Below are 27,892 nucleotides of genomic sequence, written 5' to 3'. Positions count from 1 at the left end.
CAAACTTAAAGGGGTTGTGTCACTTCAGCAAATGGCATTTATCATGAAGACAAAGTTAATAAAATCACCTACTAATGTACTGTGATTGTCCATATTGCTTCATTTGTTGGCTTGATTCGTTTTTTTCCATCACATTATATACTGCTTGTATCCAGGGGTTACGACCACCCTGCAATAGAGCAGTGGTGGTCGTGCTTATACACTATAGGAAAAAGCGCTGGCCTCTTGGGTGGCTGGGACCGTGGAAAAGCGCGTAGGACGGTGCTTCTTCCTATAGTGTGCAAGCATGGCCACTGTTACTGGATTGCAGGGTGGTTGTACTCGTAACCCCTGGATATTGTAACCCCAGTGTATAAGGTGATGGAAAAATGAATCAAGCCAGCAAAGGAAGCAATATGGACAATCACAATACATTAGTAAGTGTCTTGTATTAACTTTATCTACAGAATAAATGTAATTTGCTGAAAGGAGACAACCCCTTTAATGTCACTTGGACAAAGCCTAAAAGTACAGTATGTAGGCAATACTATTGAGACTAGAGATGAGCGAATTTCATATTTTGAAATTCGTTCACGCTTCGTTTACTGGTAAAAGATGAATTGAGTTATGGATTCCGTTACCACGGACCATAAGGCAATTCTATGACGGCATGTATAACTGAATGCCTTTAGAGGCATTCTGTTATTCATTCCGTCATAATAGAAGTCTATGGGCTGCAAAACAGATCCGTTCCGTTTCCGTTATGCAGGGGAGTCCTCTCCTGCATAACGGAAACGGGACAAATTTCAAAATATGAAATTTTCTCATCTCTAACTAAAACCACATGGATGTGAATTATGAAATTTTGATGGGTAACTTTCATGCAGCATGTTGGATCTCAAACATCCAGATCATACTGCACAGCAAGCCCCTACAGAACATTAACAAACAAGACTGAGTATTGCAGGTTAAGATGACAGTATCTATGAGTGTCTTATTTTGTGCAATGCTTTTTACAAGGGGATATCAATTACAAGAAACAGGCTTCATCATGTTTACATACCACTTATTTGCACGTCTTAGTAACTGCCACTGAGACACATATGAATGTCTTACCGTAAGGCGGAAGTGGTCCTTATGTTTCTGGTGAACCACAGAGGTAAAGTGTTGGTCGCTTGACTGAGGAAGTCTGTTCTCTTCATCCAGTATATCCAGGACGCCCACTAATTTTGACTCAATTAGATCTGTAGTAGAAAATGCACCAGTTTTGTATTTTACATAAAAAAAAAAAAAAAACACATTCTCCACATAACACTGCGGCAAAGTTCCTGTGCTCCTGGCTTTCACAATGTTAAAAGAACACTTTAAGATTCTAACAATTCTTCCAGCAGATAATTATCTCTGGAAAGAGAATTGCACATCTGTCTCAGGAACCGAGAGAGGAAATTAAAACCAAGGCAGCATTTAACTATTCCAGTCAGTACCCTGACTATACTAGCAATGAGCCTCTGAACAAAATGTGAAGCACAGGAGTTAGAAGCAAGTCGGCCAACTTGATGCTTGAGTCACACCCTAATAGTGCAAACTGGAAAAGTGTAGCCAAAACGGCGTGAAAATGTGTCATGGATGCCGAAGCGTAGCGCTACAGGGGTGGGATGCATGTACCTGGGATGTTCTGTACAATGGGAGCTGTGAGTTCTAGTCCCTGTACACATCTACATGGAGAACGTGCTTGAGAGATCACGATATTTGATTCACTGTAGATGGAAACATACTTTTACCTTGCTGCTACACATTTCATTTCTGATGCGTCACAACTAACTCTAAATATGGTCTCCTGATGAACCACTGACACTGGGGAAAAATAATTTGGCAACGTTTACAGGCATCGTCCCTGGATTGAGACTTGTCCCTACCCATATCCACAGGGTTACCTTGGGTATACCAGGAAGAACCAGGACAGGGCCACCCTTATCCGGGCAACCACTCTATCCACACGAGGGCTTGGGACTAGGGTGTATTAGAGTCAGTGTCATCAACCACAGTTGGGCAAGGTGGTGATAGGTACATGTGGGGTCATTTATCAAATTAGTGTAAAGTAGAACTGGCTTAGTTGGGCATAGCAACCAATCAGATTGCACCTTTCATTTTTGAATAGCTCCTTTGGAAAATGAAAGGAGGAATATGATTGGTTGCTATGGGCAACTAAGCCAGTTCTACTTTACACCAGTTTGATGAACCCCAATACTGTTTTAAAGATTTTTATGGCCCACTTAAATACAAGTGTGCTTTTATAACCCTAGATTCTACAAAAGTATCATCGTTCTCGTGACTTACCTATTGTTAGAAGCTTTGCTGGTAGGTTTTATGTATTAAAATAAAACCTATGTTTTAAAGGGGTTCTCCAGGATTTAACAATGGAAGGCCTACCCCCTAGGACAGGCTATCCATATCTGATCAGCGGGGTTTGACATCCTGCACGCCTGACGATCAGCTGCTTTGCAGTAACTCCAGTGCTAGAAACAGGCACCAAGACTAGACAGTGTAGCGGACAGAGATGGCTACTGCAGTGCTGCTCCCATCACAGTCTATGGTAGCAGTGCTGTAGTAAGAAGCTCCATGCACTACACAATGGATGGTGCAGCCAAGTCCGGTGATGGAGCTACTCCTGAAGAGCTGATCTCATATTTTATAATAATTGGTCATAAACTTAGTATAGCCCCTTAGGGACGCATGACGTACCGGTACGGCATGTTTACCGAGTCCTTAAGGACCCATGACGTACCGGTACGTCAGGAGTTTAAAATGAGATTGCGGTGCTGCGGGGGTTTATCCGAACAGGATGCCGGCTGAAATCATTCAGCCGGCATCCTGTCACAACGCCGGTGTCGGCGATCGCAGCAAACCGCAGGTCTGAATTGACCTGTGGTTTGCTGCGCTTTCTGCCAATTCTGACCGCGGAGATCAAACTTTAAAATGCCCCAAATAAAGTTTTATTCACCCCCCCCCTGCACCCCTGAATGATTTTATGGCGGTGAGTGGTGAAGGGGGAGTGTTGCGGGCAGTGCGGCAGGCGGGACCGCGATCCCCCGCCCGCCTCCTCTTGAATATTCATTGGTGGCCAGTGGTATACCAGTACGGACTGCTGTATGGAAAAGGTTAACAGCTCAGGGAGCTCACTCCCTCTCCCATCGGGGGGCTGCTGTGCCTTTGCAGCCCCTTGATGGAGAGGGAGAGAGCCCCCAGACAGCCCCCCTCCTTACCCTTCCCTGTCTGCGCAGTTGTGGCCACAACTGAGCAGACGGGGAAGGTTCCCATGGCAACAGGACGCCTTCTCAGGCATCCTGCTGTCCATGGTGCTGAACAGATCTGTGCTAAAGGCATAACTCTGTTCAGACAAAGTGTAAGTAAAATACAGTACAGTACCCTATATAGTGTACTGTATTATACTGACATCAGACGCACTGGATCTTCAAGAACCAAGTGGGTCTGGGTCAAAAAAATGTTAAAAAAAAGTGAAAAAAGTTAAGATAAAAAAACAAAACATTTATCACTGAATAAAAATAAAAAATAAAATACACTACACATATTAGGTATCGCCGCATCCGTAACGACCTGATCTATAAAACAGTCATGTTACTTTCCCCGCATGGTGAACGCCATAAAAATAAAATAATAAAAGCTATGAGGAAATTGAAATTTTGCCCACATTACTTCCCAAAAAAGGTAATAAAAGTGATAAAAAAAGTCGCATGTACGACAAAATAGTACCAATCAAACCGTCATCTCATCCCGCAAAAATCATACCCTACCCAAGATAATCGCCAAAAAACTGAAAAAAATATGGCTCTTAGACTATGGAAACACTAAAACATGATTTTTTTTTTGGGTTTAAAAAATGAAATCATTGTGTAAAACTTAAATAAATAAAAAAAAGTATACATATTCAGTATCGCAGCGTCCGTGACAACCTGCTCTATAAAATTACCACATAATCTAACCTGTCAGATGAATGTTGTAAATAACCAAAAAAACTAAAAGTGCCAAAAAAGCTATTTCTTGTTACCTTGCTGTACAAAAAGTGTAATATAGAGCAACCAAAAATCATATGTACCCTAAACTAGTGCCAACAAAACTGCCACCCTATCCCGTAGTTTCTAAAATAAGGTCACTTTTTTGGCGTTTCTACTCTAGGGGTGCATCAGGGGGGCTTCAATTAGGGCATGGTGTCAAAAAAAACAGTCCAGCAAAATCTGCCTTCCAAAAACCGTATGGCATTCCTTTCCTTCTGCGCCCTGCCGTGTGCCCGTAGAGCAGTTTACGACCACATATGGGGTGTTTCTGTAAACTACAGAATCAGGGCCATAAATAATGAGTTTTGTTCGGCTGTTAACCCTTGCTTTGTAACTGGAAAAAAAATATTCAAATGGAAAATCTGCCAAAAAATGAAATTTTATCTCTATTTTCCATTAAATCTTGTGCAACACCTAAACGGTTAACAAAGTTTGTAAAATCAGTTTTGAATACCTTGAGGGGTGTAGTTTCTTAGATGGGGTCACTTTTATGGAGTTTCTACTCTAGGGGTGCATCAGGGGGGCTTCAAATGGGACTTGGTGTCAAAAAAACTAGTCCAGCAAAATCTGCCTTCCAAAAACCATACGGCGCACCTTTCCCTCTACGCCCTACTGTGTGCTCGTACAGTAGTTTACGGCCACATATGGGGTGTTTCTGTAAACGGCAGAGTCAGGGAAATAAAGATACAGTCTTGTTTGACTGTTAACCCTTGCTTTGTTAGTGGAAAAAATGGGTTAAAATGGAAAATTAGGCAAAAAAATGAATTCTTAAATTTCATCCCCATTTGCCAATAACTCTCGTGCAGCACCTAAAGGATTAATGAAGTTTATAAAATCAGTTTTGAATACCTTGAGGGGTGTAGTTTATAGAATGGGGTCATTTTTGGGCAGTTTCTATTATGTAAGCCTTGCAAAGTGTCTTCAGACCTGTAGTGGTCCCTAAAAATAGGGTTTTTGTAAATTTCTGAAAAATTTCAAGATTTGCTTCTAAACTTTTAAGCCTTGTAACATCCCCAAAAAATAAAATATAATTCCCAAAATAATTCAAATATGAAGTAGACATATGGGGAATGTAAAGTCATCACAATTTTTGGGGGTGTTACTATGTATTACAGAAGTAGAGAAACTGAAACTTTGAAATTTGCAAATTTTGTCCAAATTTTTGATAAATTTGGTATTTTTAAATGCAAAAAAATTATTATTTTTAACTTCATTTTACCAGTGTCATGAAGTACAATATGTGATGAAAAAACAATCTCAGAATGGCCTGGATAAGTCAAAGTGTTTTAAAGTTATCAGCACTTAAAGTGACACTGGTCAGATTTGCAAAAAATGGCCAAGTCCTTAAGGTGAAATAGGGCTGAGTCCTTAAGGGGATAGGGTCTGTATGCACTTACCTATACAATCTTGGTTATCCACATAATGCACTTCGTTCACACCAAGGCCTTCCTTCTGATACAATTCCTGCTCCTAAATCCAGAAGCACATAAAACTGTATTACTCTCTATTCATTAAAGAATAAAGAAGATTCAAAAGTTGGAATATAATGTTAACAGCATCTTTCTCAACTGGTATTCAAGTTTTCTGATTGATAACAATATAATTGAAAAAGCAAACCCAAGAGTCTTGATACCTCCACAGACAGCGAAGGCTGGTAGCAGCTGGAACATCTGTACACTTCAAGAAAAGATTCACATAGGCTTTTGATCACTGACGTTACAAGAGACCAAGTAACGCAAAAAGCCTTGAGCCTGTGAGGCACTTTAATCTGATCAAAGCGGATCTTCCCTCAAATAGTGGTGTAAAGATTCATGTACTCTGCCTGACAATAAGGGGAACAAATGCATTACCAGCTCTGCTGCTCTTGTAGTTCCCAATACAAATGAACAGTCATCAGCAGGAATTCAGCGCAAACATCGCCACTGGTTTAACTATGTAAAGCGTGCTAATAATACTGGGCACCTGTCAGGTTTGCTGGTAAATGGGGCAATGAGGGTGGCATTTATGGTGCTGGACAACTTAACACAGCGGGATTCAAAATCTACAGACAAGAAAGCAAATGCGCAAGTAGGAGGGCTGGAGCGCTTGTGGGACCAGCACATCAAGTGTCTGTGATCTCAGTAATGAGATAATACTCATTTTTATCAATTACCTAGTCTAGTTGTCTCTGCCATTTAGCTGGTATGGCAGCAGCAGGTATGAACGTTCATGATCCAGACAGTAAGGACGTGTACAGTAGGTTCAAGTAGTGTCATACTTCCCTTACAGGACTGAACATGACAATATTCTAAGGCCCCTTGCACACGATTGAATCCATTTTGCAAAAGTGTGCCAAACCATGTGCAGACCCACTGGTTTTCAATGTGTCCGGAGTTCACATTTTGCAAACATGTGGAATGAACATATATACGGATGCGGAAAGCACACAGATGATACGCGTGCTTTCTGCATCTGTATGTCCGTTCCTCAAAAAAGATAGTACACATCTTATACTTGTCTGCAAAATTCAGACCGCAGACCCATTGAAGTCATTGGGTCTGCAAAAAATACAGATGCAACATGGGCAGCATCCGTATTTCATGGATCCACAATTTGCTGATGGCAAAACAGATATGGTTGTGTGCATGGGGTCTAAAATAATGACATTTGATAATCTGGCAAATCGGAACAACTGTAGAAACTGAAGAACCACCCTTAAATGGGTTGTCCAGTAAATTCTTTCATTTTGGTAAAGGCAGGGATCTGTTGTACAATATTAAAGGGCTTGTGTCATCTCAGACAATGGAGGCATAATGCTAGGATACGACCCCATTGTCGGATAGGTGCAGATCTCACCTCGTAAATGGAGCCAGCAAAGTCCCAGAGGGCGAACTGCGCATGCACAGCTGTCCTCCATTAGTTTCTATGGGGCTGCTGAAAAGAGCTGAGCGCTGGTTCGGCTATTTCGATCAGCCCCATAGAAATGAATGGAAGTAGTGCGCTCCCATTCTTTTCTATGGGGATTCCGAAAACAACTGAACACGCCACTATGCTATTTCCACCTGGTGGTGGCAAGACCTGGCACGGCCAGCCACCATTTTGCCGGCCTCGTGTTAGGTTTCATTTTAGAGATGGGTGGGACCCTAGCAATATGTCCCCATTGTCGGAGATGGGAATACCCCTTTAAATTACCCCAAAATCAATCAGTTCAATCCCCCCACTGCTCAATCGTTTACTTCTGGACAGCCGAAACTATGCCATCTAACCATGTGACTGCTTTGCCCAATCGCTGCACATTTTATTTACTAGAACACCCCATTAAGATTTCAAAAGGTTGCAGACTATATTATATAAAACAGTTTTGCTGTTTACGCAGCTTAAGATTTCGGATTTCTTCCATTAGCTTCCATAGAGATCAAATCCACAACTGACAAGTGTTACGGATTTGTGTGTGGACTTTATTCACTACATATCAGCGATGTGTGCCCTTAACCGTCTAATGCGGTTTATGTTCTGAGAGTCCCTAAATGCTTCTATGTTACATTTCTAGCTCTCACCGAGATCCATCAATACCAGCACTGAAATATTTCATCTAATACTTTTTTTAAAATGTTATAATAGCTACAGGATATCCTGCCACAGGTAGCACTAGACTAGAGAAACGGTTTCTCCTCTTCTTGTGGAGAACTATCTTGCACAATTTTAGCCCAAGGTGCATTGTCTGAGAGTCCGTAACAGCTGGGCATCTACGAGGAGAGGCAGTAGCTTCCAAGCTTTATTCTAGGGACTAATCCATAAATAATGTACTTTACAGAGACTGTTCTTGTCCACTAGAACTTTTTGATACTTTTTTTTTTATTTCCTTTGACAATTCCTATGTCAAATAGCAAAATGCTAACTAGTTCAAAAGCAAATAAACATATTACTACTAAAATTTCCTCGTGCTAAATATGAAAATAACCATTCAGATTCCACTTTTCATTTTCCAAAGGTGCTGTCAAAATGAAAGGTGGAATCTGATTGGTTGCTATGTGCAACTAAGCCAGTTCTACTTTAGACCAGTGTGATAAATGACCCCATATGTGTTTAATAAATAAAAGGGTAGGACAAAGCCTCTTTATCTCTGTAGAAAAGAAAATCGTGTTCATGGCTGAGAACCCTCAATACATCTTTAATAATCTGTTTTGCACAACAGCTTCTTTCGGCTAAAACACATTCAATTTCGTACATTTTTAAAATGAAAATACATATTCTATAATATATGAATCATATAAAAAAAAGTGATAACCATAAGAATAAAGTGACAATACTAAATATAATTCTACATCCCCCACATAGTTCAACTGTTTTCATTTTGTAATACCATGTTATTTTTTAATAAGCACCTATGTTAATATAGCATAATAGGACAACTTTGAAGTATAACTGTCGTTTTTTTAATTTTTGTAATGCACTTTATTTACTTAAATTGTAAATTTCTATTCCAAAAATAGCTCTACAATGGCCCATTTTATGCCTTAGCAACTCTTCCTGTCTTCTGTTTAGTTAACTGTGGCGACGCACTCCACACTGAGCGCTGCCTTCACTGCCTGTCTGCTATATTTACATAGCTCACTGGAGAGATACTGTTGATCAATTGTTAGATGTGGTGTTGGTCTCATGTCGTCAGAATTTGAACAGCATGATGAGAAGGACTGTTTAAATACCAATTATAATAGAACCAGGAAATGGATTGGGTGATTCATAGATCAAAAACCTGCTGTGAATTTTGCCGTTTTGCTTCTCAGAGAACAGCAAGTTGTGCAAAAAGTACTGAAACATTGAACAGTGGGACAGTGCATTCAAAAGTTTAGAGAAGGTCACATTAACTTCACCTATAGAGGTTAGAGTGCATTTTAGGTTCATCCTGAAATTTCACCCACAAGCCAAATGTCCCTAACTTTTTATGAGTAGTGTATATATAGGAGAGAGGCAGCAGCAGTTAGGCCAGGGTGGAGCACGTCTAAGTAAAGTTAACAAGAAGATAGGGAGCATTGCTAAGGCACAAAATGGGCCAGTTTAGAGCTATTTTTCTAAAAGAAATGTACAATTTCAGTAATTAAAATATATTACAAAAATAGTCACTATCCCTATAAATTACAAAAAATAAATAAAAATAAAACTCATCTGGCCTGAGATACAGACCCACACTCCACATGAAGAAGCTTATAATATACTATTAAATATTTGCGATAAAACTTGAGCCACGCATCTTTAAAAGATGAGTGAAATGTGGGGCTGGTAGACTAGGATTTACACACATTTATAGAGGTTTCCCCATGACAAACACTTATATTCTTAAAGTGTAACTGCTATTCTATTTATTTGGGTAATGTATAGGGGCAGTGATACTGACCATTTTTGTAATATACTTTAATTACTGAAATCATACATTTCTATTAGAAGAATAGCTCTAAAGTGGCCCATTTTGATCCTTAGCAACATCTACCTGTCTTCGGTTTACATAACAGTCAATGTTGAGCAGGTCTCCACTGTTATGTAAACCGAAGACAGGGAGATGTTGCTAAAGCTCAAAATGGGCCACTTTAGAGCTATTTTTCTAATAGAAATGTATGATTTCAGTAATTAAAGTATACTACAAAAATGGTCAGTATCACTGCCCCTATATATTACATAAATACAAATAGGATGGCAGTTACACTTTAATATAAGTGTCTGTTTGTCAGGGATACAACGCGCTGAGATAACCACCGCTAATCACAGAGGCCCCAAGTTCTCCTGTTTGAATGGTGCAGCAGTAAGTTTTTCAGAATCCCGCCAAGGGGGTAGGAGATAATTCTTTTTAATGGGGTAACCCATTTAAGAAAAAAACTGTAAAAATAAACCTAGCCCCGGCATAGAAGCGCCATTATTTTAGACTGTGTGAAAGTTAGAGATTTTCCGGAACCTAATGATTAATGTAAAAAAAAATGAAAATCAGACATCATACGGCACATGAAAATCTGTTTCTAACAAAGCTAGAACCAGCCCTGTACCTCACATAGATCCAGAGATGTTCCCATTCATTGCTCTGCTAAATTTATATCAAGGTGGCAGCTCAGCATCTTTTCTGCTGCAGCTCTATCCCTATCACAACTCAGCAGACAGTTGAATGATGAAACTGAGCGTGTGCGGCCTTCTCAGTGAGCAGGTCAAAGAAATAAGAACACCGTAGGGTTTCTGGTTCTTATAAACCAAACTAACAGCATAAGGCTCTATGATGCTGTTAATCTGGGAGTATTGGCCCAACCTTTGGTTGGAACAAGACTTGCCTTTGGTGGTAAAATGTGGCCCCATTATGCCCGTTTGAATGAGGCTTTAATCATTAAGTAATGGCTCACATTTATGAAAAGTGGCATTATTTTAGCCATGTTCATAACCCCTTTAACCTTCTCTGAACCAAAATGATGAGGGAGATTAATCAAAACTGGTGTCAAGGAAAAGTGACTGATCCACAGGAGACTTGATTGCTGGTCAATTCTCTTATCGAACAGAGAAATAAAATGTAATGTCACCTTACTCACATTGCGGGACTAGGCATTCATGTGGTTTAGTTAATATCTTGCCATGCATGGTTGTAAGGAAACCGCAGCACTTACTTGTTTTCTGTTTTTCAAAATTTAATCACCAACGCAATGCGACGTTTCGACCTGTATGGTCTTTCTCAAGCTTGAGAAAGACCATACAGTTCGAAATATCGCATTGCGTTGGTGATTAAATTTTGAAAAACAGAAGACAGTAAGTGCTGCGGTTTCCTTACAAGTATTACGTGTTGATAGGGGAGCTTCGGACTGGCACCCAACACTGCTGGCACCACCACTAGCAAGGTTTTTTAATTTCCTATTTTTTTCGTTGTGCTGCTACATATTCCTTTTTCCTATTACCATGGATGGTGGTGGTGTCCTGAAAACGTGGCAATGTCTTGCAAATAGCCAATGTGAAGAATGCTGCCTCTCCAAAACGAAAATGTGAGGTTTTAGATTGTTCTCTTTTCAAAGGGTCATAAGGAAACAAGACCACATTGACCCAAATAATGATAACCAAAATCATCTAAATGGTGAATGGTAAAACAGGGACGAGGTGTACTGAAAGCTGCCCGCCTAGTGGCATCCAATCAAAGCATAGAGATGCTGGCCACACAAATGGATTGTGGGAGGTAATTCTAATGCTAATTTTTATTTTATCTGATTTAACGATTTTAAAAAAACGGTATGTGCGGTTCTGCCTTAATTTTGTTCGTCATGCACAGTATTTCATAAAAACATACTATTCTATAATTTGCACGCCTCTGCTCTTTGGAAGACGCATTTGGATACCACAGCATTCATATGAAATTTTAATACTGTCATATAATACAAGCTCCTGAAATAAAATCATTTCAAGTCTTCCGTTCTTGAAATGCTGCTCTCCATGTATTGTCATTTTAATAATTTACGTATTATTCTTGCCCTGAGCTGAACGGTCACAGAACAGATTGTCTCGTTCCTACAGCGCAGGTAGGTTCTGTCTAACTACATTTGTGTCTCCATCCAGCTTCCAGGCATTGTGCAGTGGCCAAATGCTTTTCAATAACCAAGCCCCTGCACAATGCATAGAGCGAAAAATAAGCTGTGCGTGCAGCAGAGGCCTCTATATACAGCAGCATGCAAGCACAAGGTACAAGGAAGGGAATGTAAGAAGAAAAATGCACCTAATACAGTGGCTCTCTGCAATGTGCCATATTTCAGTATCAGCTTTGTTGCGTCGTTTTTTATTCCTATGGCCATTTAGATTTGACAGAATGGGTTTTGGATGTTTGTAAAATGATTGCCGCACCCCATGATTTCATGCAAATAAAGATCATTTATCACGAGCGGTTACAAATGAAACATCAGCCCGAGACATCATGCTAATTGCACGCATAGCATGAAATGAACAATATTTGCCTTCCTGGTAGATGGATATGCCTTGAAGTGATAAAATTAATGTAGCAGCTATTAAGTATGAATGACACGGAGATAGTGTTAACATTTTATGGTATACTGGCGTACTGAGCGCATACTAAATCACAAGGAAAATGTTCTTTTATAGCTAAATATAGGACACGTCATTAATAAACATGATACACTGGGTGAAACTGCAATCTCGTCATCTTCACAACTATACTCTGCTGGAGATACAGTAGGTCAGGGGATGGCAACCCCCCCAACACGCAGCCATATTTTCTGGCACGCCGCTGCGCTGCACCTTTAATAAGGAAAAAAAAAAAACTTGAGACGTGCAGTGCCTTTAATAAAGGAACTTTAGACACTCCGCATAAGGCCCATCCTTTGCACTTCCTGCCATGCCAGTATCCAAACTCTGCTACCTCACTGGCTGGTTGCCTACGTACCGCTGTACAGAATAAGAAAGGTATGTCATGGGCTGGGGGGAGGCTGTTGGAAGAGGATGGTGAACTTGTGGGGATAGTGCAAGTGATCACTGTGACCAATTTTAGGTGTAGGGAGGATGAGAGTGTATGCGATTGCTGGGGGAGGATGGGGAGCAAGTTTCTACTTTAGGGGTGGGAGAGGATGGTGAACCTACATGTCATTGCTGAAGGAGGATGGAGGGACGATCTAGAGCAAGCTTCTGACTACTTTGGGGTAATGGATGGTGAGGCAGAATGATTGAGATATGGATGTGATTGGTGCTTGAGGGCTGAGCTCTGATTGTTATTACTGGGGGGGGGGGGGGGGGGGGGGGATGACCAGTGTATAGGCCACCAGTATATGGGGGAGCCCCCAGCCAACCACAAACTTACTGACACTGGTGGGGCACAGCAGCCCTCAGTTAGTAAAAATGACTGAGTGAGGACTGTCAGTAAGTGTATGGTTGGTAGGTGGTCCCTCATATGAGTCCCTTGGGCAGATTCAGAGAATCAGTGGCATGATGTGCACATTACTTGAAACATCCAAAGCACAGTCTCTTTTCACTTGTTGGACATCACTTCCAGAGAAATCTGACGGCTTGAAGAAGATTGGGCAATCTTGTCAGTCTCTGAGTTGAGATAATTGTATGAGCAGATCATCTCACATATGAATGCCATCCCTGTCCCTCACAAAGTAGACATACCACAGATCACTCTGAGGCCTGGGTCCAGCTTAAAGTCAGTCACCATGTATGTGGACCACAGCTTGACTGTCTTTGCAAAGAAAGTCAGGGACAATGGTCACACTGAATGGTAGGTTTAACTGATTATTTGTTTTATGTAACAGTGTGTGTTATATGACTTTCCTGCATTTTACAGTACACTGAGTATTTCAGCTTTAATTGTTTATAGTTTGTTTTTTACAAACCATACAAATAAGGTTGCTCACCTTGGCAGTGGGCACTGGAAATCAACAGGTCTCCACTCCTTTTTACTGACCAATGTTCACGAAGCAGAGATTTTGGAACAGAGATTCAGGAATTGGCAAGTTAAAGAAGAACTCCCACAAAAAAAAATTTATTCTCTGACCTGTTAGAAAGGCACATATGTAAACTGTAGTGAAGGTAATTGTCTTATAACCTCCTTTCTGATACTCAGCTGTATCATGTGATCAACACACTGACTTTCCAAATAAAACAGTATCTTATGTGTGGACATAAAGTCAGTTTCTCTCTATATTCCTATGGGAGCCTTACTCTCAGTCTCATAGGAATGACTAGAGAAGTCACTGACTGCCTGTCCTGTGTCAGTCACATGACACAGCTGAGGATCAGAAGGCAGGTTATAACTCACAAATACAGTCACAGGTGAGGACAGGTCAGAGAATAAATGTTTTCGTTGGAGTGCTTCTAAAAAGTTCATAATCAGAAACAATTTTTGTTCCCCTCCAGTAACCCTGCCATGTCTGCCCACAGTATGCATCTGATATTATAGTTAAGCCCCATTCACTTGAACAGGAAGGAGACACATCCAATGGATAGACATGGCGTGATTTATGAAGAAAACAGTCAAAGCTCTATATAACTTTTGCCAAAATACAATATGGGTTAATAGGAACCTTTCTCTTAAAGGGGTTGCGTCACGAAACAGTCTATATTTTTCAAATCAGCACCTGGATCTGAATACTTTTGTAATTGCTTGTAATAAAAAATTGAGCATAGCTACTGAGTTATTCAATAAAATATATCTGTATAGCTCCACCTGCTGTTTGTTCTTTTCCTTATTTTTGGTCGAGCCGTGAATGTGGAAATCTCTGGACCCATGTGTGGTATAAGGCACTACTATATGATGTCTGATTTCAATTTTTTTTACATCAATCATGGCATAACCCCTTTCAGGCTCATTTAAATGAGGAAGCTCTAGAAAAATTATTATTTTTTTTTTTCTATTTATGATAGCCGCTTGTTTATTTTTTATTTTTTGCTCACCTCTCCACTAAAATAGGCAAGTCTTCCAGGAAAATTGGATTGAAGTGGTGCGCGCTGCGATTTTCTCTTCATGCACCCATGGCTCATTCCTTGACTATAATGGGTCAGTTTATGATCTGTTCTTATTCAATTCATCCTTTTCCCTATGTTTCCTCCATACTTGTATATTACTTTAGTTAGCCCCACCTGCTAGCTCCCGTCAGCATCTCTATATTACTTTTGCTATATATTATATATATATATGTAGCGTTTCCCTCTTTCTGTCTATTTGGGCTTAGTTTGCCCTATGACTCTCATTGCTTTGTGTCCCCTTCTCCCCTACCCCCTTCTTTGTTTTTACTTAGTACTCATGTTTTCTCCTTGCGGCAAAGATGATTAAGGTCCATAATGACCAAAATGTCCTGACACATCAAGCCGCCATTTCCTATACATTATGTCTGTTTCTTTAACTGTGGGAATAAAAACAAGTTTTTCACTTTTGCATCAAATTGCTGGAGTGCTGGATTCCTTCTCTAATATAATGGGTCAGTGTTCAGCCCAGATGTTGTCCATTCTACACTAGTAGAGCAAACATGATCACTCGACTGAATTAACCCTAAGGTTTAAAGCCCAAATCCATTCCCTACATATCACCCTCGGGACTCCCTTTCAGTCACAGAACTGTGTTGCACAGTACTGTACAGTAGATGTAATTTTTGCATGATTGCTTCAGATATGCTAAAATAGTAGTCACCCAGTCCAGGAAGTTCAGCGGTTGCTAGGCAACGTGAACTGTCAAAGTAATGCTATAATCACTAATTACATTAAGTTACTGCAGTGGAGTTGGGCTCTGCAGCATGAAGAATAAGTGAATGCAGTTAAAATACAGGCAGAACTCTGAATTCATATTTAATTTATACTTCAGTCATCAGCAAGGCTGTCATATTCCCTAGAGAGCAGAAGCTCCAGCGTCAGACTCCTACCACACCGGCATTTATATCCATCAGCAGTGACTAAGTGAATGAATTCATGAAAGCCTAACATGACATTCGTCTGATTTATCAGTTAAGGCAACTGTATAATGTGTCAGTGCCTCACCGATTTCAAGATGACAAGGATGTTTACAGCAAGGTATCAAAATCGAAGTCCATTCCCCAAGTTATACAACGCCTTGAAGACAGCTTTTTGATAGACAGTCACGACAGCAGAGATCTGTTCCTCCAATTCTGAAAGTGTCAGGTTCTAGTACAACACTGTCCGGGATATGAAACCTACAAAGTGCTGAGTAACCCACAGAGTAATAATACTTGTGCCTTATACATAATAACCATGCTCCATTGTGAGACAGAGGGATGATTGGCAGGAGGCAGAAGAGGGTGAGATGCTAGGGGAGTGTGTGGGAGGAAAAGACGGCAACTCAATGATGGAGAGGAGATCAGGAACGCTAATGAAGAGTATATCAAAGAGCGAGCAGGAAAAAGAAGGTCCATAGTAAGAAAGAGGGTGAACAAGTGACGAGACGCAAGAAGGAACAAGCACAGGAGTGGGCCAAAACAGAAGAGGGGGATTTAGTAACGAAGATGCACCTGACTTCTAATGCAAATTGTGCCACAAAACTGAAATACGTTTTACAGATCACTAAATAAAACGGATCATTACATTTAGCTCAGCTAGCACTACAAAGCATTGTGCCTGAATTACCAGTGAATTTCCTGGTGAAAGATTTGCTTTAGGCCCCATGCACACGACTGGGTGCCACCAATGCCCGTGGTGTGGACCACAAACTGCGGTCCGCATTGCACAGGCGCCGATGGTGTGCCCACCGTCTGTGGATGCGGACCCTTTCACTTGAATATGGGCCATGATCCGCATCCAGCGGTCCAGAGGCACAGACCGAAAACCCATGGAAGCACTCCATAGTGCTTCAGATCCGTGCCTACGGTCCACACCGCATCTCCCACATTACGGGCCGCAATACGGCCATGGTCGGCACGCGGTCATGTGCATGAGGCCTTAATGTAACTTTGAATACTCAAGGTAACCACTAACATAAGTGTTTACATGAGAAATGTGTCCATAGTCTTTATGCTGCAATCCCCTTCTGAGAAAATTTAAATAAAGCGATAAACGCTGAGCAATGCCAAAATGATCCCAATACTTTAGAATTTGACTTGAATCACAATGTGAAAGTGTAGGTTCACCTCTCACCCATTTAGAGCAATCTGAATACTCTAAATCAGGGATGCTCAACCTGCGGCCCTCCAGCTGTTGTAAAACTACAACTCCCACAATGCACTGCTGTAGGCTGATAGCTGTAGGCTGTTCGGGCATGCTGGGAGTTGTAGTTTTGCAACAGCTGGAGGGCCGCAGGTTGAGCATGCCTGGTCTAAATGGAGGAAGGAGTGAATCTGCTGCAATATGGCAACATACAGGCTCTGTAAACTGACAGCTGTGGGAAATCCTAATCTCAAAGCTTCTATTGCTAACTAAAGTATTCCAAGAGGGTGATTTTTAATCTGTAGACAAAACGTATTGCCTTCATAAATCGCATTAAAGGGGTTGTTTCACTATGGCAAATGGCATTTACCATGTAGACACTTACTAATGTATTGTGATTGTCCATATTGCATTTTTCCATCGCATTATATATTGCTCGTTTCCACCGCTCTAGCACCGATACAAGGTGAACAGGATTGGAGCTCCTCCACATGCCTGCTTATGCGCACTCCCAAGGTCCCGGCCACCAGAGAGGCTAGTGCTTTTTTTTTTACTATAGTGTGCAAACACGACCACCACTGCTGGACTGCAGGGTGGCCATAACCCCTTGATATGAGCAGTATATAATATGATGGAAAAAAGAATCAAGCCAGCAAAGGACGCAATATGGAAAATCACTTGCTGTGCCTTGTGTTAACTTTGTCTTCATTATAAATGCCATTTGCTGAGACAGCCCCTTTAGGTATCCCATTTCTGAACCACACTCACCATGATTTCTAAAGTTCTACCCATTAGACAATTGTAGCGGCCCATACCTTATCAAACATATTGTGAAAAGTTCCTGTACCATATGCAAAATAACTCTGGGTATATCAAACCATCTAAGTGTATTAGTCATTGTACACAAGTCTGCCTCTGATCTGTTAAAGGGAACCTGTCAACTCCAAAACACCCCACAAACTAGAGTAAGCGGTGTATAGTATAAGTGGTGTAGAGTCCGGTTATGTAGTTTTTATCCTCATACTTGCATTCTGACGCTGTGCTCCCACAAACCAGGACTCCTCTCTGAGTCCTCTCCATTATGTGTGAGCTCAGGAGTCCTCTCAGTGCACTGGTTACTGCTGGTTTGTGGGAGCGTCAGAATGCAAGTGTGAAGACAAAAACTACAACACCGGACTCAGCTCCACTTATACTATACACCGCTTACTCTAGTTTGTGGGGTGTTTCGGAGCTGACAGGTTCCCTTTAACTGATGTGGATGATACAGATATTATTCACGGGCTGCATGAAATCTGCCGCTTGTGTGGTATGTCTGAACTTGGATGTATGTGCAGAGCATTTATCTGGGAGCACAGTGATCAATCCCGTTCTGCCCATGAATCTGTCCTGAGCTCACTCCTGGATAATCACGACCCTTGAATTAACAGCTCCACATTAATCAACGAATCAGGAGTGGAGTTTCTTTAAGATTGAAAAGAACCAGCGCCGGATTGGCCATAGACTAGGGCTGCAGTAAACGATTATTTCAGTAATCGAGTATTCTATCGATTAATCGAGTAATCTAATAAGAAAAAAATAATTTATAGACCTTTTTTCCTTTATAAAACTCAGACTCCTCCAGTGCCATCAGCCTCTCCATGCCATCCGTTGCCATGTCCCCTACTGCCATCAGATCAGCACCTCCATGTCCCCCAGTGCCATCAGATCAGCCCATTCATGTCCCCACTCCCCCAGTGCAATCAGATCAACCCTTCCATGTCCCCTACTCCCCCAGTGCAATCAGATCAGCCCCTCCATGTCCCCCACTGGCATCAGTCAGCCCCTCCATGTCCCCCACTCCCATCTGCCCCTCCATGCCATCTATTACCGGCTGTCCCCCTTCAGTGCCATGTCCCCAGCGCCGCTCCACAGCTCCTTCCTCTTAGCTTACATGCACTATGACCTGACAATGTGTCAGGATCCAGTGCAGCGCGGTACGGGCCGGCGGGTAACCATGGAGCGGTAAGTAATAGCCAAAAATTTGAATTTTTTTGTGTCTAATTACTCAATTCAATCAAGTAATCGTTTCAGCCCTACCAAAGACCTTACAGGGAAATTTCTGGTGGGTTGATGCTTAGGAGGTCGCCTAAGCCCTTCTCTCTGCCGCTGGCTGGGTACATAATGAGCTCTTGGCGGTAATTAACGCTGTGAGAATCAGGTACTTAGGGTTCAAAATTGAAATCTAGAGGGCTCTGGTTCAGCAATAATAGAAGCCACCTTTCTGCTGACTTCTGTTTCAAATTGGAAAGTTAGGCAAATGCCAATCCTCTGGAAACATTTGCATAATTTAGTCATAAGGCGATCGAGATATATACTAGCACCATGTTATGCAGACACTGTAGCTTATCCTTATAAGTAACAGGAAGCATCTTCACTACAGTATCAGGTGTTTCACAAAATGCTCAAGGGCATTTATGACAAATGAAAAATGTTTTATAAAAGGAGTATAAATCATGTGCTTCAAATTTGTGGTGTTCAAATGTATGGTAGTTCTTTAGCCTTGGGCTACAAGAGATGTTTATTGTGCGATTCCTATTCTTGTCTATGCTGGGAGTGATGGAGACATGGGTCATATTGCAGGAAAAATGCAGTGAACAGAAACTTTTCAGGGATCAATTTTCACAGACACAAATTGTCTATTACTTTTCAGACTACAGACACAATTATTATTTTTTATTTAGCAAGAAAAAGTATTTCTGCACTATAATCGGTTGTTATGGTGGGTCTGGTGGCTCCAGACACCCTGACAGGTTCCCTCATAAGTGTTCTGGCCAATCATTAAAAGAGGAGCATGGCTCATCCATGGTCACACAGTCTTCTTGCAGACTATGGAGGCATTGATGTGTTAAATCGGTGCAGGGCAAGAAGGGAAGCAGAACCTGATGACCATATTGCATTCAGCTTCCTATTGGAGACTTGGGAGGTAAGTAAATCACTAGACCTACCTTCTTCTACTCTAGACCACCAGCGGGCGATATTAAAGGGGTTGGCCACTTTCTGGTTATTGGGAGATGATTATATGAGACTTAATAATATAGCCTTTGTTGAAATTCTGCACCATTTTCTATATTTCATAAGGTTTTCTCCCTTGTGTACACAGTTTTGTATGCTGTCCACATCACATAGAGGCGATTTGCCTGGTCACATGACTCTTCATCAGTGGCCATCTTACGGACAGGACCTCTGTCTGGACAGCACAAAAAGACTTTGTACACAAGGGAGAATACCTTATGAAATATAGAAAATGCTGAAGAATTTCCACAAAGACTATATTAGTGTCATATAATCATCTTATATACACATTGGTCAACAATAACCAGAAAATGGCCAACCCCTTAAATCTCCACTAACTTAGACCAAGCAGGAAAGTCTTAATTAGCCTGAAATATTTTTCTTATTTTCTGTTGCCTACACTTGGGTGTGTCTTATAGTCTGAAAAATGTGGTAATAAAAATGTACTAATGCGATTTAAAAAACCTGTGATACTTCTAATAAACTATCTCCATCAATCAGCTACGCCAACATTGATGAATTTAATATGCTAATCAAATACTAAAGAATCTATCGCTAGAGAAGACAGCTGTTCCAAATCCCAAAAATGGATTTATGCGAAGAATCTGACACAAAGCTTCCTGTTTTTCCGTTTGACAGATAACATTTCAAGCAATATTCACTTACCTCTTTTAGGATTCTTTCATTAAAGAACTGCTGCAGCTTCTCATTACAGTAGTTAATGCAAAACTGTTCAAAACTGTTGTGTTCAAAGTATTCTGAAAACAGGGAAGAGCGACCATTAGTTTAGCAATCTTTTTCCATTATATGATAAGAAAAAAACGATGATATCACTACGTTAGTTCCATGTTTGCATTTCACTTTTAATTTATGCAACATAAACACCACAGTAGTCAGATGTATAGGAATTGGGTTTGTGTAATCTCATTAATATTTAGTATTCAGAAAAAAAGCCGTTCCACCACATCCCGTCATATTCTAGGGTTGCACCGGGTATCAACTTTTCCATTCCCAGACGATTCTTTTGCACCCGGATTGATAGGATACCGAGATTTACTATTTTCCGATAGTAGGCTACTGCGTGGCTTAGTATCTTTCAGACAACATGGCTCCCTCCTCACTGTGACGCGGCCACCACTGCCACCAATAAAGGATTAAGGGGAGGGGCCGTGAAGCTGCCACTGGCCGCCAATGAATAGTAAATCTGGGGGGAGGCTGTTGGCCACTGTTCCAGCAATGAATATAATTAACCACTTAATACAAATATACACGGCAGGTGTCACACAGCCGGCAACTGGACTCAATGACAGGGAACGTCAATACTGCTGGACCCAGTTAATTATCCCCTCACGTGCTGAACCTGAGCGGTTAATGGACGCGATTCGACGGGATCTCCGCTATTGAGACCGTTGCGTACATTTGTATTAAGGGGTTAATTATATTCATTGGTGGCACAGTGGCCACCTCCTCGAAATCTGCATTGGTGGCAGGGGCAGCTTCCAATAGGAACCCTAGCAGCGAAATCTTGGGGCTCTGATTGGTTACCATGGCAGCCAGGGCGCTGCTAAAGCCATCCAATGGCTGCAATGGTAAGCTTCCTGCTGCTGTGTGCACAAAGCCCATGGCAGCAGGGACCGTGTGAAATCCCATTCACCCTAAGAGAGCTCTATTAGGGTGAATAGGACAAGGGTACTAGGCCCCTTAGGAGGCTAATAGTTATTAAATAACGAGTAAAAATAAAATAAAAAATTCATAAAAAAAAACCACACCAAAATATTAAAAGTTTAAATCATCCCCTTTCCCAATTTTACACATAAAATATATAAACAAACAAAAAATAAACATATTTTTTTCCATGCCACACGGCTTTTTTGGGGTTTTATTTTTCTTTCACATTATATCAAATGGTATCGAGTATCGCAAAACTTTTTTATGGTATCGAAACCAAAATTTGGGTATCGTGACAACCCTTTCATATTCTAGTATTAAGGAGAGAAAAAAAAAAGACTTGCATAAAAGCTAATTGTCATATTTTTATTTCATGTTTTTCCCCAAACTTTTTTTTTGCTCGTGGCAATGATACAGCTTTGATGCAACTGAGCTCAATATTTGAAAGTAGCATCAATAAGGGCAACGAATAGTTGGTTGAACATTGAAGGAATACTCCAACTAAAACGTATACACTGAGTACCGTTTGCCTTAAACCCCAGTAATTTAATGTGGGTTATTAAAGGATTTGATGATGTCACCAAAGGAATTGAAAACGTCTCAAAGTAATTATAAAAAGTACTGCGTACAATATTCTACATTTTTTATTTTCTAATACCTTAATGGTATGGGTTTCTTGAAAAAAAAAAATCTATATAAATATGTTAAAATATGTCTGTTACTAAGTATACCCAAAATAGCAATTTTTCCCAAAAATTATTAAAAGCTGCAGCAGCGTTCTGTAAAGTAACGTTCAGTATTAAAAAATCCGTTTTGCTAATTAAATCAAGAACACTAGACCTAAAATTCTCATGATAAAAGGACGATTTGTTAAACAGGGTAATAGAGGCGAATACAATTCTGGTGGCACTACATGAAATTGAAACTATAAATAAAGATACTGAAAAATGCAACAGAAACCATGACATGAATGAGAAAACAGCAACATAATATTTGAACAGGAATGAGAGCTGGAAGAGAATGCACATGGGGAAATGAAGCATGGACTGCTGGCACGACTCACAAAGCAGCGAGCTACACTCAAGGGAAGCCATCGGAGCAACACTGGCTGAGGAATCAAAAGCCTTCATGATGAAAGCCATTTGTCTGAAAGGGTGTTTAACCCAGGGCGGTTACTAGACTTCTTTCAAAACTAGCAAATACTAAATATACAGTATCTCACAAAAGTGAATACACCCCTCACATTTTTGTAAATATTGTATTATATCTTTTCTGAAGATATGACCCTTTGATACAGTGTAAAGTAGTCAGTGCACAGCTTGTATAACCGTGTAAATTGGTGCGCCCTCAAAATAACTCCACACACAGCCATTAAAGGGGTTGTCTCACTTCAGTAAGTGGCATTTATCATGTAGAGAAAGTAAATACATGGCACTTACTAATGTATTGTTATGATCCATATTACTTCCTTTGTTGGCTGGATTCATCACATTATACACTGCTCGTTTCCATGGTTACAGACCACCCTGCAATTCATCAGTAGTGGTCGTGCTTGCACACTATAGGAAAAAGCACTAGCCTACAGTCATGTGAAAAAATTAGGACACCCTTTGAAAGCATGTGGTTTTTTGTAACATTTTTAATAAAAGGTTATTTCATCTCCGTTTCAACAATACAGAGAGATTAAAGTAATCCAACTAAACAAAGAAAACTGAAGAAAAGTCTTTTCAAGATCTTCTGTAAATGTCATTCTACAAAAATGCCTATTCTAACTGAGGAAAAAGATAGGACACCCTCACATGTATTCCCTCTTAAATTGGCTCAGATCCCACACAGGTATATCACACCAGGTGCACATAATTAGTAGATCGTTACTCTGCATGTTGAATGAGGCTTGCCCTATTTAAACCTCAGACATTTAGTTTGGTGTGCTCCTGACTGTTGAAGTGAGAGTGAGCACCATGGTGAGAGCAAAAGAGCTGTCAGAGGACTTCAGAAAAAAGATTGTAGCAGCCTATGAGTCTGGGAAGGGATTTAAAAAGATCTCAAAAGATTTTGAAATCAGCCATTCCACTGTCCGGAAGATAGTCTACAAGTGGAGGGCTTTCAAAACAACTGCCAACATGCCCAGGACTGGTCGCCCCAGCAAGTTCACCCCAAGAGCAGACCGCAAGATGCTAAAAGCGGTCTCCAAAAACCCTAAAGTGTCATCTCGAGAACTACAGCAGGCTCTGGCTACTGTTGATGTAGAAGTACATGCCTCTACAATCAGAAAGAGACTGTACAAGTTTAACTTGCATGGGAGGTGTGCAAGGAGGAAACCTTTGCTTTCCAAGAGAAACATCGAGGCCAGACTGACATTTGCCAGAGATAAAGTTGACAAAGACCAGGACTTCTGGAATAATGTTCTTTGGACAGATGAGTCCAAAATTGAATTATTTGGACACAACAGCAGAGGACATGTTTGGCGTAAACCAAACACAGCATTCCAAGAAAAGAACCTCATACCAACTGTGAAGCATGGAGGTGGAAGTGTCATGGTTTGGGGCTGCTTTGATGCAGCAGGACCTGGTCAGCTCACCATCATAGAATCCACGATGAATTCTACTGTGTATCAGAAGGTGCTTGAAGAACATGTGAGACCATCAGTTAGAAAATTAAAGCTGAAGCGGAACTGGACCATGCAACATGACAATGACCCAAAACATACTAGTAAATCAACCAAAGATTGGCTGAAAAAGAAGAAATGGAGAGTCCTGGAATGGCCAAGTCAAAGTCCAGATTTGAATCCCATTGAGATGCTGTGGGGTGACTTGAAAAGGGCTGTACGTGCAAGAAACCCCTCAAACATCTCACAGCTGAAAAAGTTCTGCATTGAGGAGTGGGGTAAAATTTCCTCAGACCGATGTCGAAGACTGGTAGATGGCTACAAGAACCGTCTCACTGCAGTTATTTCAGCCAAAGGAGGTAACACTCGCTATTAGGGGCAAGGGTGTCCTATCTTTTTCCTCAGTTAGAATAGGCATTTTTGTAGAATGACATTTACAGAAGATCTTGAAAAGACTTTTCTTCAGTTTTCTTTGTTTAGTTGGATTACTTTAATCTCTCTGTATTGTTGAAACGGAGATGAAATAACCTTTTATTAAAAATGTTACAAAAAACCACATGCTTTCAAAGGGTGTCCTAATTTTTTCACATGACTGTATGTGCGCTCCCATGCTCCTAGCCACCAGAGAGGCTGACGCTTTTTCCTATAGTGTGCAAGCACGACCACCACTGATGGATTGCAGGGTGGTCTGTAACCATGGAAACGAGCATTGTATAATGTGATAGAAAAATGAATCCAGCCAGCAAAGGAAGCAATATGGACAAATACAATACATTAGTAAGTGCCTTGTATTAACTTTATCTTCATGATAAATGCCACTCACTGAAGTGAAACAACACCTTTAAAGTCTAAACCACTGGCAACAAAATTGAGTACACCCCTAAGTGAAAATGGGCAAATTCTGCCCATTTAGCCATTTTCCCCTCCTGGTGTCACGTGACTCGTTAGTGCTACAAGGTCTCAGTTGTAAATGGGGAGCAGGTGTGTTAGGGTTGGTGTTATCCCTATCACACTCTCATACTGGTCACTGGAAGTTCAACATGGCAACTCATGGCAAAGAACTCTGAGGATCTGAAAAAAAGAATTCCTGCACCACATAAAGATGGCCGAGGCCAGTGATGGCTAACCTTGGCACTCCAGCTGTGGTGAAACTACGACTCCCAGCATGCTCCATTTATTTCTACAGAGTTCTGAGAGCAGCCAAGCAAGGGGGGCATCTTGGGAGTTGTAGTTTTACCGCAGCTGGAGTGCCAAGGTTAGCCATCACTGGCCTAGGCTATAAGAAGATTGCCAAAACCCTGAAAACAAGCTGCAACAGAGTGGCCAAGACCACACATCAGTTTAACAAGACAGGTTCCACTCAGAACAGTGCTCAGCGTCATATCCAGAGGCTGTATTTTCATTGGTGCAGAGGTTAAAGGGGTGGGGGGTCACCGTGTCAGTGCTCAGACCATACGACGCACACTGCATCAAATTGGTCTGCAGCGCTGTAGTCTCAGAAGAAAGCCCGCAAACAGGACGACACGCAGACTAAGGACTAAGGCTGCCAGCTTCCTCACCGCGCCTGCGCTGAATACTGAACGGCGCGAGATTTCACCAGGGCACAGGCTGGAAGACAGATGCGAGCGCCCTGTCAATCAGGACTTGGAGGGAGGTGACAAAAGGTGGGAGAAAGGAGCCTCTAGGAGCTGGAACAATCCCCCCCCCCCCCCCCCGCTCCTAGAGGCTAATTAGCATATTACATAAGTTAGATTTCAGGCATAACGGGGGCATAGATAAAAGTAGGACTAGGCTAGTTAGGTTTAGCTGACATTAGCACGTTGATAATGTCAGCTAGCTAAATAGGGTTCATTCTGGTGACAAAACCCTTTAACTTTCCATCCTGCCAGGAGCTGCGCTTCCACTTCCGGGTGGAATGACACAGCAGCTGCTTCAGATTTAGCGCATTACAACGAAAGATGCAGTCTTTCTTGCAGTTCTCACTGGAACCTCTTAAGGGCTGTAATTTGCTATGTATTGTGGGTAGTGCTGCGATCTTAAGGCTTAGATTGGCCCAATCACAGCCTAAGATATACTCCTCAGAAGTGGACACCCTTCTGCAGTCACACAAAACAGTATTGTCTCTTCCTGCTGGAAATAACACATTCAAGATGATCAGCAGGGAATTTAAAGGGCATCTGTCAGCAGACTTGTACCTATGAACCTGGCTGACCTGTTGCATGTTCACTTCAGTTTTAGGCTACTTTCACTCTAGCGTTTTTTCCTGGACCCAGCAGGGTTCAGCAAAAACGCTTCCGTTACTGATAATACAACCATCTGCATCAGTTATGAACGGATCCGGTTGTATTATCTTTAACATAGCCGAGACAGATCCGTCATGAACTCCATTACAAGTCAATAGGGGACGGATCAGTTTTTACTATTATGTCAGATTGTTTTAAGTGAAAAAAGATCCATCCCCATGGACTTGGATTGTGGGTCATGACGCCTTGCTCCGCATCCCAGGACAGAAAGAAAACCGCAGCTTTCCGGTATGGGAACGCAACCAAACGGAACGAAATGCATTCTGGAGCATTCCGTTCTGTTCATTTACGTTTGGTCCTCCATTGACAATGAATGGGGACAAAACAGAAGTGTTTTTTTCCGGTATTGAGACCAGATGATGGATTTCAATACCAGAAAATAAAAACGCTAGTGTGAAAGTAGCCTTACTTGGAGCACACACCGATCTGATACTGATAATCTATCCTTAGGATAGGTCATCAATATCATGATACTGGACAGCCCTTTTATAATGCAATTCATACAACAATAGATTACAGAATACATGGTCACTTACCAAAGCCAGCAATGTCCAAAACGCCAATAAAGTAGGAGGACCTCTCAAACGGGAAGCACTGGTTCACTCTGTTAACCACATGGTCGAAGAGCCGGCTGTACACTGCCTTTGCCAGTGCATCTCGGGCACTGTTTGCCTGCTCCACTTTTAGTGGCACCCTAAAACGTAAAGAAAAAGTTTCACTTGGCATTTCCTTACAAATGGTCATCATAAGTCATCATTTAGTTTAATAAAATTGGCCTATACAGAAGAAGCACTATATTTATCAGTGATTTACTGAGAGAACCGGAGATATAAGCTCTTTGACTTTCTGGGAAAATATAGCATATTCCTGGCTGGTCTATTAACAATTAAAGGGATTTTTAATCCCCAATATCCTGACATAATCACTTAAAGAAAAATATAGCGGCTCACCCTCTTGTGGTGCTCTCGTCAATGTGACTCACCCAGTCAACGCAATTAATTAATTGTATGTAACTCAGACAGGCTTCACTTGAAATCGCCCAGAGAGGATATATCCTTAGAGGAGTAGTTAATATTTCACAACTACATTCACGATAGATAAAACCAGTGCAAGAACATAACTAGAAACTAATGGCTTGAGTGCATATAACAGCTCACCCCCTTGTCACTTTGGAAATGGTGCTCTGTTAGACTGGCTCACCCTGTCTGGTATAACCGCTATCTGGATGTAGCGAGGACAGGCGCTCTGCATTTGCAACCATCCAAGGACGATATATCTTTTATCTAGAGATTGATTGTAACACAATTACATTAACAATTAGCATAAAATCAGTTCAGAGACATAATAAAAAACCCTAAAAGTAGATCAACTGAAAGCTTAAAATGAAAAAATAAATAAAACAAAATGTATCACATTCAGCAGCAATATTACGCTATAGGCTGTATGAGCGATAGGTGCATTGGACACTTATTGAACAGCAGAGAATGGTGCAGTAGCCGTGTGATACGTAGACCGTTAGTATCTATTGCGCATACAGCCACGATTTAGGCTACTTTCACACTAGCGTTCATAGGTCCGTTCGTGATCTCCGTTTGAAGGAGCTCACGAGCGGACCCGAA

General features: G+C 41.2%; 1 protein-coding gene across 5 annotated transcripts in view; it reads right to left on the bottom strand.

The window, feature by feature from the left end:
- The window catches only part of MYO6 (myosin VI), a 254,132-nt gene that overhangs the window by 101,897 nt on the left and 124,343 nt on the right, over positions 1–27,892 (bottom strand). For all 5 annotated transcript variants that reach the window (XM_044290290.1, XM_044290291.1, XM_044290292.1 and 2 more), the window contains exons 13-16: positions 26,810–26,967; positions 20,361–20,452; positions 5,450–5,522; positions 1,096–1,223 (exon numbers count right to left, since the gene is read on the bottom strand). In XM_044290290.1, the coding sequence (XP_044146225.1) occupies positions 1,096–1,223; positions 5,450–5,522; positions 20,361–20,452; positions 26,810–26,967 (451 nt within the window). The remainder of the gene's footprint in view (positions 1–1,095; positions 1,224–5,449; positions 5,523–20,360; positions 20,453–26,809; positions 26,968–27,892) is intronic.

The sequence above is a fragment of the Bufo gargarizans genome, chromosome 4 (genome assembly GCF_014858855.1).
Source record: "Bufo gargarizans isolate SCDJY-AF-19 chromosome 4, ASM1485885v1, whole genome shotgun sequence".
Classification (NCBI taxonomy): Eukaryota; Metazoa; Chordata; class Amphibia; order Anura; family Bufonidae; genus Bufo; species Bufo gargarizans.
Note: the sequence above shows the minus strand (reverse complement) of the source record. Positions and strands in the feature narration are given on the sequence as shown.